Below are 13,237 nucleotides of genomic sequence, written 5' to 3'. Positions count from 1 at the left end.
CAGAATGACAGAATGGCTACAGCACAGGAGGCAGGCCATTCAGCCCATCATTACTGCACCAGCTCTCCGAATGAGCATTTCACTTAGTGCCATTTTCCCTGCCTTCTCCCTGTAACCCTGTACATTCACCCTTTCAAATAACAGTCTAATTCCCTTTTTACTGCTTTGATTGAACCTGTGTGCACCACACCCTCAGGCAGTTCATTCCAGACTTTAACCACTCGCTGTGTGAAAAAGGCTTCCTTTTGTTTTCCTTCTGTAATGGCTATCAGATAATACCTATTTATTTCTACTGGCGCTATCAGTTCATCTGTTTTATTATAAATGTTACAAGGTTTCCTCATATCACTTTTGCTTCTTTTGCCAAGTAATTGAAATCTGTGCTCTCTCATATCCTTGATCCTTTCATGAGTGGGAACAGTTTCTCCCTATCTACACTGTCCAGATCCCTAATGATTTTGAATACCTCTTATCAATCTCCTCTGAGCCTTCATTTCTCCAAGGAAAACAGTCCTAACCTCTCCAACCTATCTTCATAACTGAAGTCCCTCATCCCTTGAACCATTCTCGTCAATCTTTTCTGCACTCTCTTCAATGCCTTAACATCCTTTCTAAAGTGCGATGCCCAGAACTGGACACAATACTCTAGCTGAGACTAAACCAGTGTCTTACACAGGTTCAACTCCTTGCTCTTGTACTCGATACCCCTAATAATAAAGCCGAGGAGACTGTATGATTTATTAACCACTCTCTCAACCTGCCCTGCCACCTTCAATGATGTGCACACCTATGTACCCAGGTCCCTCTGCTCCTGCACCCCCTTTAGAGTTTTACCCTTTATGTAATATTGTCCCTCCATGTCTGACAAGTCGTATAACTAGGGCAGTAGAGGAGGCTTTAAACTAAATAATTGGGGCATGGGGTAAATTTTGGGAAGATGTGATAAATTAACTAGAGAAGACTAGGCAAAAGAGCAAGGTAGGAATAGGGGACATGATGATCAGAGCATGGCAGAAAGGGGCAGAGTGTACAAATCTAAGAGTGCACCAGCAGGTAAGGCTAGAAGTTACAATAAAATTGAAAAGACAGAACTAAAGGCTGTATATCTGAATGCATGTAACATTGGTAACAAAACAGATGAACTGACAGCACCAGTAGAAAGAAACATGTATGATCTGATAGCCATTACAGAGGTATGGCTGCAGGATGACAAAGACTAGGACCTGAATATTTAAGGGTACATGACATTTAGGAAGGCTAGGAAGCTAGGAAAAGGTGGAGAGGTAGCTCTGTTAATTCAGGGTGACTTAGGTACAATAGAGAGAGGGGACCTCAGTTCTGGAGATCAAGATGTAGAATCAGTTTGGGTAGAGATGAGAAATAGTAAAGGTAAGAAGTCACTTTTGGGGGTGATTAGGGCCCCTAACAGTAACCATGCTGTAGGACTGGGTATACAGAAAGAAATAGTGGGGGCTTGTGAGAAAAGTATGGCAATAATCATGGGTGATTTTAATCTACTTATGGATTGGGCAAATCAAATTGGCAGAGGTAACCCGGACCAGTTTATAGAGCGTTTTCATAGAAACTAGGAGCAGGAGTAGGCCTTTTGGCTCTTCGAGCCTGCTCTGTCATTCAATGTGATCATGGCTGATCCTCTATCTCAACGCCATTTTCCCGCTATCTCTCCATACCCCTTGATGCCCCTAATTATCCAAAAAATTATCAATTTCTTTCTTGCATATACTCAGTGACCCGGCCTCCACAGCCTTCTGTGGGAGAGAATTCCACAGGTCGACCACCCTCTGAGTGAAGAAATCTTTCCTCATCTCAACCCTAAACGGTCTGCCCCGGATCCTGAGACTGCGGCCCCTGGTTCTAGACTCCCCAACCAGGGGAAACATCCTCTCTGTATCCAGTCTGTCTAGCCCTGTTGGAATTTTATATGTTTCAGGACAGTTTCTTAGAGCAGCGCATTTTAGCACCAACCAGAGAGCAGGCTATACTGGATTTGGTACTGTGCAATGAGATAGGATGAATTAATGGCCTCATAGTGAAGGAGCCCCTAGATAGCAGTGATCACAATATGATTGAATTTCACTTTCAGTTTAAAAGGAGGGGGGAGTGAGTGAGAAACAGGCAGGTAGTTCAGGAGTCCCCTGAGGTCCCGCTCGCAAATTGGTATTCCGTTTTGGAGGCTGATAAGGGCACTGGTTCCTCCAGGGAGTGCGGACAGAGCCAAGCTTCTGGCATCATAAGCAGCCTGTCTGTACAGGAAGAGAGGAAGGGAGGAAGAGCAATAGTAATAGGGGATTCTATAGTCAGGGGAACAGATAGGCACTACTGTGGCCGTCAACGTGACTCCAGGATGGTATGTTGCCTCCCTGGTGCCAGGGTCCGGGATGTCACTGAACAGCTGCAGGGCATCCTGAAGGGGGAGGGTGATAATGCAGAGGTCATGGTACATGTTGGTACCAATGACATAGGTAAAAAAAGGGATGAGGTCTTGCATCAAGAATTCAGGGAGTTAGGCAGCATAAGGAGTCTGCAAAGAGACATAGATAGGGTAAGTGAGTGGACAAAAATTTGGCAGATGGAGTATAGTGTGGGAAAATGTGAACTTGTCCACTTTGGCAGGAAGAACAGAAAAGCAGCAAATTATTTAAATAGAGAGATTTCAGAACTTGGGGGATGGTTTTGATCTCCTTATTTAAGAAAGGATATGTATGCGTTTGAAGTAGTTCAGAGAAGGTTCACTTGACTGATACCTGGGATGGAGGGGTTATCTTATGAGGAACGGTTGGATAGGCTGAGCCTGTATCCATTGGGCTTTAGATGATTGAGAGGTGGTTTATTGAAAGAAATAAGATCCTGAGGGGACTTGACAGGGGGATGCTGAGAGGATGTTTCCTCTTGTGGGAGACAGAATAGAACCAGGGGACACAGTTTTAAAACAAGGGGTCTCCCATTTAAGATGGAGAGAAGAATTTTTTTTCTCTCAGGAGGGTTGTGAATCTTTGGAACTCTCTTCCTCAGAGAGAGTAGTGGAAGCAGGGGCAGTGAATATTTTTAAGGCAGATGTATTTAGATTCTTGACCAATAAGGGAATCAATGGGTTATCAGGGGTAGGTGGAATGCAGAGTTGAGGCCACAATCAGATCAGCCATGATCTTATCGAATGGCGGAGCAGGCTAAAGAGGCCGAATGGCCTACTCCTGCTCCTAATTCATATGTTCGTATGTTCTGCCTCCCAAAATGAATCACCTCACATGTTTCCACATTGGACTTTATCTGCCACCTGTCTGTCCATTCAACTGGTCTACGTCCTTTTGAAGTTTGACACTATCGCCCTCAGTTCACAATGCTTCCAAGCTTCGTATCATCTGCAAAATTTGAAGTTGTGCTCTGTACACCAAGATCTAGGTCATATCAGGAAAAGCAAGGGTCCCAACACTGACCCCTGGAGAGCTCCACAACAAAACTTCCTCCAGCTCAAACAAAATGCTGTTAGGAAGGGAGGGGAAGAGAAGCAAGCATGAGGAGAGTCTGGCAGCTAACCTGAAAGGTAATTCTAAAGTCTTCTATAAGCATGTAAATAGTAAAAGGGTAATAAGAGGAGGTGTGGGGCCAATTAGGGACCAAAAATAGCTTTACATACATAGGGACAGAGTACAAAAACAAGGAAGTTATGATGAACCTTGATACAACTCTGGTTCAGCCTCAACTGGAATAGTGTGCCTAATTCTGGGTGCCGTCATTTAGGAAGGATGTGAAGGATTTAAAAAAGCTGCTGAAAAGACATACAAGAATGGTTCCAGGGATAAGGCACTCCAGTTATGTGGTTAGACTGGAGAGGCTGGGGCTATTCTCCTTAGAGAAGGGAAAGTTCAGAATAAATCTGATAGAGGTGCTCAAAATCAGGAGGCATCTGGGCAGAGTAGATGGAGAGAAATTGTTTCCACTAGCTGGACGGCTGAGAGGACACTGCTTTAAGATGATAGGCAAAAGAATCAACAGGGTCATGAGGAAAACCTCTTTTATGTAGCGAGTGATTCAGATCTTGAATACACTGTCTGAGAATGAGTACAATCAGGGCTTTAAAAAGGGTCCTGGATAAATACCTGAAGATATAAAATAAAAATTTTATTGCAGGGCCATAGGGTAAGGGCCGGAGAGTTTGACCAGCACTTGAAAAGAGCCAGCATGGATACAATAGGCTGAATGGCCATCCTTCTGTGATGTAACCATTCTTAGGTTTCTGCAGCCTTAGAGGCAGACAGGGGTAAAATTCAATGCCTTGACCAAAGGATGGAACGTGCAATAAAAATAGCTTAAAAATGATCAGAATCAGCCCAGTCAAGGAGAAAGATCACAAGCAAAACCAGAGGAAGAGAACTGGCCAGTATCCCCTTGTAGTTCATCACAATAGTATTCTAATTCAAACAGCCTGGATCCATTTTGGACTGCCCTAAAGCACAATAAACACTCAGCATAATTAAAGATCAGTTTTAAAGGGACACCCTCATTTCCCAAGGAGCATGGGCTGGAGGTAACATTTCGGGTCCCCCCCCACCTATCTCGTTCATATTGTCCATTAATTGAATTAAATCCACTGTCAAAATAACGAGTGAGACCAAGGGACACTGAAAAGGAGAGGTGAAGAGTCAGGGGCAAGTGTAATAGGAGGAAGTAGATTCCAACTGAATTGAAACACTGAAAATTAAATGAAGGTGGAGGTTGAAAAATTACTGTTCACCTAAAATCTATTTAATAGGGTAGTGGCTGGTAACTAGGGCAGTTACAAGGCTAGTACAAAATGCAATGTCTTACGGTTACTCATGTTTTAATCATTTAGAATTTGTAAGCAAAGGTCAGCAAACAATACTGAGTTTTTGTGTGAGCAAAGAGCCCACTAATAAGCATTTTCAACTTGTGCCTTGTTTTCCCTCTACTGCAACTCCAGCTTCCACCATCAAGGCATTACACTTTATCAAAACAACAAAGTTCCTCCTCCTCGTTTACAATCTTTGCTATTTTACAATCTTAAACTCAGATCTTTAATTTTTTTTTAATCACAAGTTTAGTTTCTGTTCTGTTTTTCCAGTCCCCAACAACTTCCTGAAACATTTCCACTTTCTGTGGTCATTCATGGTTCAGCGATAGCTCTTGTGAGTCAGAGGATGAAATTTATGCGCTCAAGTCTCCAGCGTGAGAATCCACAGCTTTCTGAGTCAGCTCTATCACTGATCCAAGGCTGACAAAAATATATTGCATGCAAAGAATTTATTTTTCCTTCATAGTACAAATCCCTATCCTTCCCAGTCTCGCTGGATTTGGAGAATAGGCATGTCATCTGCTCCCAGGTTTTTTTTTAAAATTCGTTTATAGGATGTGGGCATCTCGCTAGGCCAGCATTCGGTCTGTCCGCAAGCATGACCCAGACCTCCCTGTCGCTTGCCATTTCAACATACCACCCTGCTCTCATGCCCACATGTCCGACCTTGGCCTGCTGCATTGTTCCAGTGAAGCCCAACGCAAACTGGAGGAACAGCACCTCCTCTTCCGATTAGGCACTTTACAGCCTTCCGGACTGAATATTGAGTTCAACAACTTCAGACCATGAACTCTCTCCTCCATCCCCACCCCCTTTCCGATCCCCCTTTTTCCAATAATTTATCATTTTTTTACAAATATATTTTTCTTTTCCCACCTATTATTAAATTTAATGCGATCTATTATTTCATCTCCACCTTTTAGCCCATTTCGATCCCTTTCCCCACCACCCCACCCTCACTAGGGCCATCTGCCACTAGCTTGTCCTGCTTTCTACCCTTAATGTCCCCATTAGCACATTCCTTAGATAATATCACCACCGTAAACACCCCTTTGTCCTTTTGTCTATGACATCTTTGGCAGTCTCTTCTTGGCCTCCACCTATCACTGGCCCTCTATCGAGCTCTACCTGTCCCACCCCAACTCTACCAGCTTATATTCCACCTCATTTCTATATTTCTTAGTTCTGATGAAGAGTCATACGGACTCGAAACATTAACTGTATCCTTCTCCGCAGATGCTGTCAGATCTGCTGAATTTTTTCAGGTATTTTTGTTTTTTGTTCAGCATTTATTGCCCTTGAGAAGGTGATGGTAAGCCACCTTCTTGAACCACTGCAGTCCATGTGATGCAGGTTCTGGGCATTTAAGAGTCAACCACATTGCTGTGGGTCTGGAGTCACATGTAGGCCAGTCTAGGTAAGGGCAGCAGATTCCTTCCCAAAAGGACATTAGTGAACCAGATGAGTTTTTAACGAAAATCGACAATGGTTTCACGGACCTTGATTCCAGATTTATAATGAATTCAAATTCCCCCATCTGCTGTGGTGGGATTCGTAACTGGGTCCCCAGAGCATTACCCTGAATTACTAGTCCAGCGACAATACCACTACGCCACTGCTTTTTGGGGACTCCTTTTGGAATTGCCAATAAAGCACGTGACAGTGGCCCAAGAATCACTTGCCTCCTTCAGCGGCACGTCTCCTGGATATTCAGCATATAAACCGAGGGTTTGAGATTTTCTTTGAACTCAGCAGTAATAAAGTGCAGGGAGGTGGGCTGCCATCAAATCACTCAGGAATATTCAGTTAGGTAGGGGGCGCAGGGCTAAGAACGCACCGACCAACAGCTGTAGGAACACACATGAGCTGCAACAATTTATTTACTCACTTCTCTCTTGCAATCGTCTGTGTACAATGAGGATGGTGGTGGCAATCAGCACCATTGCCACTCCGGCCCCCAGTATTACTCCCATCATCTGAAAAAGGAGTTGCGTAAAACAGAAGAATTAAGACTTTTAATGAAGATAGAGAAATGAAGGTGTAAGTTCTTTCACAAACTCCAAACCGAAGAAGCGTTCCTATCTTAAAGCAACAAAACGTCACAAAGGTATCTGTGAAGCATTATAATCGAAGCTTTTCTGAGGAACCCAATGCTAGCTACTGCAGGGTCAGCTCCAATGCAATAGCATTCTATGAGTGATGACCCTGTAACCTGGCACATTTGAATCACACTTACAGGAAGTTTAGAAGTATGCTGATCAGACTTCTCCTCTGCACATCAAGCTACATGCTAGTGATGGCTCAGGGTATTTCTTGGGCCGGTGGAGGATCTCCAACTACAGTGCTTAACAGTGCATTTCTTCCTGTACAGGGAGTTTGTCTTCATATCCTGTTTTTTCACAGCTTGTAAAAAAATCAAAATGTGGAGGCTCCCATTTGAACTTTTGCCTGCGATGAGTTAGGTCAACTGTAGAGATGTCAGTCTCCTCAGGCTCAGAGGATATTATTAAAAAGGACTGGATTCCTATTCCTGATCGCTATCCAGTAGAATACTTGATTTCACCCCTGCCTCACTATATATCTGCTTCTCAAAGCCACATCCATGTCTTTGTTACCTCTAGACTTTCACCATTCCAACATGATCCTGGCCGACCTCCCACATTCCACCCTCTATAGACTTGTTCATCTCAAACTCCACCGCCTGTATCCTTACTCGCACCAAGACCCGTTCACCCATCACCCCTGTGCTCACTGACCTACAATGCCTCCTGGTTAGGCATCGCCTCAATTTTAAAATTCTCATTCTTGTTTTCAAATCAAGTCCTTCCGTGTCCTCACCCCTCTCTCCCGCTGTAATCTCCTCCAGCCCCACAACCCTCAGAGATATCTGTTCCTCCTCTAATTTTGCCCTCTTCAGAGTTTCCAATTGAAGGCCTTGCCTTCAGCTGCCTGGGCCTCAAACCTCTCGAATTCCCTCCTTACACCTCTCTGCCTCTCTCTCCTCTCATTTAAGACCCACTAAAACCCACATCTTCAACCCAGTTTTTGCTCATCTATTACAGTATCTCCTCCTGCAATGAAAATTTTTGCTCTGAAGTGCCTTAGGTGTTTATGATGCTAAAGGCGCTACACAATTGCAAGTTGTTGTTGGAAGTGCTGTTAGAGAACAGACAGGCGTAGGTTTGGCCGTCCTGCTGCCTTGCAGTTCACAGTCTCTCACCAGTTAACCCCATTTATATAGCATAGGGGGACTTTGGTGAGGTAGCTGGGGCATGTGGACTTGCAGCCCACGAGTCTTCACATTCCAGTAAATTAGGAGAATTTATCTATTTTAAACAAATATCGATTTTATCACATATGCTTTTGGAGCCAGAAGTGGTACTCTTACTTCTGGGAAACAGTTCGGTGTGACACACAAGTTAAGCAAGCACCTGGGTACACGTTTCTGATGCAAGTGGCATCAAGTCGGATAATCCAACCAGTGTTATTTAACTCTGCTGGTGACCAGGGCGATGCATTAAATGGGATTCCACTGCAAATTCAGACAAAAGGATTCTCCTGTTGTTTGTTTAGAAAGCCAAGCATGCAACAAAATACATCAGTCACCCCTCTATCCGACCGGTCTCAATGCATATGAAGGTCGCGAGAGGTTTTACTCACTTTCACGGACAATAGGGAGCCTCACCATGTCCAACAAATGAATGCTGACAGCCTGGAGGGAGATGGTAAAACTGCTGGCAGAGATCTATGACTGTTCTTGACACAATACGGAGCACAGCCAACTGCGTTTACAAACTACAAGGCCCGTATTTCCAGCAGCTGAGCGGGTTCAGATATTGGCTGGAACACTGTCGGGTCACGCAGATCAGGAAGGGCCAGCTTCAATCCTCGGTTTCCATTCAGAGTGAGTTGGTCTCAGCAGCAGCAATGCCAGAACTGGCCTCAGCACCTGTGGGGCTGAGGACCCGCCAAACACATTTCAGCCAGAGCTCCAGCAGCTGAACTGCTGTCAGTGCCATGCACCTCTCCATCCTCTTTGCATCAGAGAGAGAGAAACCACAGAGGAAGAGGGAAGACAAAGTGGGGATGAGGGTGGAAAAGAGGAAGAGAGACACAGCGTGTGTCTCCCTGCCTATCTGTATGAGGAGAGCTCTAAACTCAGTGGTGATATTTAAGTCCTCATGGCTAATTTTTACAATTTTAAGAAACTGGACAAAGACCCTCTTAAAATGGCTGAAGATTTGTCCCTCTGTGACCCTCGAACAATAAGCGCTAATGTGGCAGTTTCGCAGAGCCGGTTACTTTGTCATCTCTGAAGAGACCCTAACAACCCCCTGCGGGCTGCAGAGACCAAATTCAAAGGGAACTATATAAAGGCCATGGACATTTCATAAGCCAGGGCTAGAAAACCGGAGCCGATTCATCTGCAAGGGAAAAGGACCCCACAACTTCCCTTTGAAACTTAATGGTTGGAACATTAACAATCTCAGGGACCCAGAAAAAGGGATACACACGCTTTGCCAGAGCCAGAAGGGAAGAGGTTGGAGTCATGTGACATGACACTCTAGCTGGTGGAACCAGTGATATTGCCTTGTGGAGCTGCAAAGCTCAGTCCGCCATTTTCCCATCTACCTAGCAGCAGCACAGGTAAGGTTCGAACGCTGGCCCCCATCTACACTGTTTTTACTAGACCTTTTGACCATCTCCTACAAGACTGATTCGGCTCTGCATGCCTATCTCATCGTAGAACTCAACTCTACCAGAAAAGTGAATTAGCCAGCATCAATTTTTGGCCTGCCAACCTCTGAAGGAATGCACCATTGGACTTTGATTCTGGACTCATGTGAAACAATAATTATTTTCTCTGTGGTCTTTGTCCTGTAAATCTTTCTTTCTCTATCCCTCTTTTGCTCTATGGAAAGCAATATTGCTACGTTCCTCTTGCGTTTGAGTGTGTGCAAATAAACTAACCCTCTGAGTTCATCCTAATGCAAGATTGCTGTGGGGTTATTAATAGAAAATTGGATGGCACTAAAACTGAGGGATTGAGAAACACGCCCCTGCTTATAAAGGGGGAAGCAAACTAAAACATCTTTCTGCTTACGAGCGGGTGGTGAGACCAGAAATCAGGGCTGGCCCCCATCTACACTGTTTTTCAAATCAAGCCTTCCCACAAACATTGTCAAGTCTTGTAGTGAAAGAATGGCCAGTTCAGACAAAGGGCCATAGGGCTGCCTATACTTAAGGAATCAAAGCCCAGGAGGGCATGTTTTAGGAGAGAATAGGGTGGCATGGGAAATGGCCAACTGGGACAGGCAAACAACTACAGCTCTTGCGCTTCCTGAAACAGTTCTTCAACTTTCAATCCAAAGATTGAACATTAAAGAGAAACATCAGGACCTTTTAGCAAGTCTCTATTTCAATCGCTGACTCTTTAAAAAAAGTTCCTCTACCAAGTGATCTCAACCAACACATCCATACGCTGTGGGCATTTTAAGCTGGCAAAGGCATTGTCCCAACAGTGGGAACACTGTTAATGTAGTCTGGTTACAGAACTGAGAGCCCATCTCAAGAGACGTTCCACAGAGTTTAGATTAGTGAGTAAATCTTCAAGGTTTCCAGGTCAATTTTTTTGGCAAGTTTTATAACGCAACTGCAGTGACTGTGCTGATGCTGCTGTTAGTGTCCACGTAATGCAGAGATGTAGTTAAGCAGAGGGCAATATTTTTAACTGGATTTATCTGTAACCATCACATCCAACTCACACTGCAATAACTTTTGCCTGATAAAGTGTCTGAAGCAGTCCGTGTCCATATGCAGCAAGGCCTGGACAATATTCAGGCTTGGGCTAACAAGTGGTAAGTACAATTCACGCCACACAAGTGCCAGGCAATGACCAACAGGAGAGAATCTAACCATTTTCCCTTGACATTCAAAGTCATTACCATCACTAAATCCCCCACCATCAACACCCTGGGGGTTACCATTGACCAGAAACTGAACAGAACTAGCCATATAAATACTGTGGCTACAAGAGCAGGTCAGAGGCTAGGAATCCTGTGACGAGTAACTCATCTCCTGACTCCCCAAAGCCTGTCCACTATCTACAAGGCACAAGTCAGCAGTGTGATGGAATACTCCCCACTGCCTGGATGATTGCAGCTCCAACACCACTCAAGATTATTGACACCATCCGGGACAAAGCAGCATACTTGATTGGCACCCTATCCGCTACCACTGACACACAGTGGCAGCAGTGTGCACTGCAGCAACTCACCAAAGTTCCCTAGACAGCACCTTTCAAACCTGTGATCTCTACCACCTAGAAGAACAGGGGCTGCAGATGCATGGGGGCACCATCACCTGCAAGTTCCTCTCCAAGCAACACACCATCCTGTCTTGGAAGTATTTTATCGTTCCTACACTGTCGCTGGGTCAAAATCTTGGAACTCCCTCCCTAACAGCACTGTGGGTGTACCAACAACACATGGACTGCAGCGGTTCAAGAAGGCAGCTCACTACCACCTTCTCAAGGGCAACTAGCGATAGACAATAAATGCTGGCCCAGCCAGCGACACCTACATCCCATGAAAGAGTAAAGAAGCCAGTATTCGTACAGCAACTGTAACACACTAACTGTCCCCAGATTCTTCCTCGTGGCGAATGAATGCCTAGAAAAAAAAAATGGGGAGGTGACTGAAGCCTAATTAAGATAGATTTGGAAGAGGCTTGTGAAAGTGGAAAGGTAGCAAGCCAGAGGGGTTTAACAACTGTAGAATATAGAAGTGCAGAAAATACCATTTTGGATCATCTGGTCACCTCAGTTCACAAACAGGGCAGATCTCCTTCAATGATTTTTCCACCAATTGCCTATCCAAGCCTCTCTAAGCTACTGAAGTAATCAGTCTCAATCACCTCCTCAGGCAGCCCGTTCCAAACGTTCACCACCGTGTCAAGTAATTATACCTGATCCAATTAACTTCCCTCCTCAGCTTCAGCTCATGCCCCCTTCATTGTTTATTCTAAGCTGCATTAAACAGTTTTTCAGGGTTTATCTTGCTGACACTCTTAAAGCCCCCGATGCCCCAACAGGAGCTACTCTAATTTTCTTTTCCCCTGGTCCAGTGTTAAAAAAAATCTTTGTCCTTGTCATCTCTACATGCATCTCAGGTGTCTGATGTCAGGTATAGGCCAAGGTAAAAGACAAAGTCTTGCATTAATATAGTGTCTTCCATGATCTCGGGGCATCACAAAGCACTTCACAAGTACTTTCAGTGTGCTGAAAAAGAGTCATGCTTTTTTCTTGTTCATTCATGGGATGTGGGCTTCGCTGGCTGGGCCAGCATTTATTATCCATCCCTAGTTGCCCTTGAGAAGGTGGTGGTGAGCTGCCTTCTTGAACCGCTGTTGTTGAAGCTTTTCATCAGGACAGACACAAGAATACCAAATTTCAAAGGGAACAATAATTTATACAGCATGATAAAAGGGTGCTGATTAGTTGGCAAGCGGGCTCTGATTGGTCAAGGCATTGCCATGGAGAATGCACCAGGGAACAATGAACCTCCAAGCCTTTGTTTAAATTCAAAAAAGGCAAGTCAACTCTGATTGGTTGAAGCATTGCTGTGGGGAATGCACCAGGGAACAGTTGTCCCCTTTTGTTTAATTGAAAAAGGCGCAATTCCTGGACACATTCTTCTTGTTTGCAGAGGACAGGGCCCTGCATATGAACATGTGTAGCTTCTAGCAAGCGTAAGAGAGCCACATTGCAAGCTTAACTGATAATCTTAAATTGGTTAATGTAATTCTTAGCACATTCGGAATTATTCACTAAGTGCTGTCCAATCGCTTAATTAATAATGTTGGACACTATGTTCTGAGTTTTGCAAGCATGGACTGGTTGGGTACGGTCAGTATTTTGCCTGTTGCGAACAGCCGAAAGCATTTAATATGGTTGTTCGCTCACTTATGCTAGAAGCTTCATATAGTCATCTGCAGGGTCCTGTCCTCTGCAAACAGAAACAATATGCCTAGGCACTGTGCCTTTTTCAATTAAAACAAAAGCTTGGGGATAACTGTTCCCTGGTGCATTCTCCATTGTAATGCTTCGACCAGAGTCCACTTGTCAATCAATCAGCACCCTTTTCTCATGCTGTATAAATTGTTGTAGCCTTTGAAATTTGGTATTCTGCCATTTGTCCTGATGAATGCGTGATGAAAAGCTTTGGTGGCATGTCTCTTTTTCCAGCAATACTCAAGTTCTGTACTATCAAGCAACCACTTGTACTCAATTTATAATCATTATGGTAATCTAAGAAATGTGAAACTTGCTCACAGCATACGGAACTAAGAAAATGATTATATAATCTGTTTGAGCGATGTTGGTTAAATAAATAAATATAAGAGTTT

General features: G+C 44.2%; 1 protein-coding gene across 12 annotated transcripts in view; it reads right to left on the bottom strand.

Annotated features, from left to right (window-relative positions):
• Positions 1-13,237, bottom strand: part of pnpla6 (patatin-like phospholipase domain containing 6) — a 167,476-nt gene that overhangs the window by 134,439 nt on the left and 19,800 nt on the right. For 11 of the 12 annotated variants that reach the window (XM_078531125.1, XM_078531129.1, XM_078531126.1 and 8 more), the window contains one exon: positions 6,720-6,807. In XM_078531125.1, the coding sequence (XP_078387251.1) occupies positions 6,720-6,807 (88 nt within the window). Of the gene's footprint in view, positions 1-6,719; positions 6,808-7,067; positions 7,207-13,237 lie in introns of those variants that run through there. The other variant, XM_078531130.1, reaches the window with a different exon arrangement.

The sequence above is a fragment of the Cetorhinus maximus genome, chromosome 28 (assembly GCF_964194155.1).
Source record: "Cetorhinus maximus chromosome 28, sCetMax3.hap1.1, whole genome shotgun sequence".
NCBI classification, from domain to species: domain Eukaryota; kingdom Metazoa; phylum Chordata; class Chondrichthyes; order Lamniformes; family Cetorhinidae; genus Cetorhinus; species Cetorhinus maximus.
Note: the sequence above shows the minus strand (reverse complement) of the source record. Positions and strands in the feature narration are given on the sequence as shown.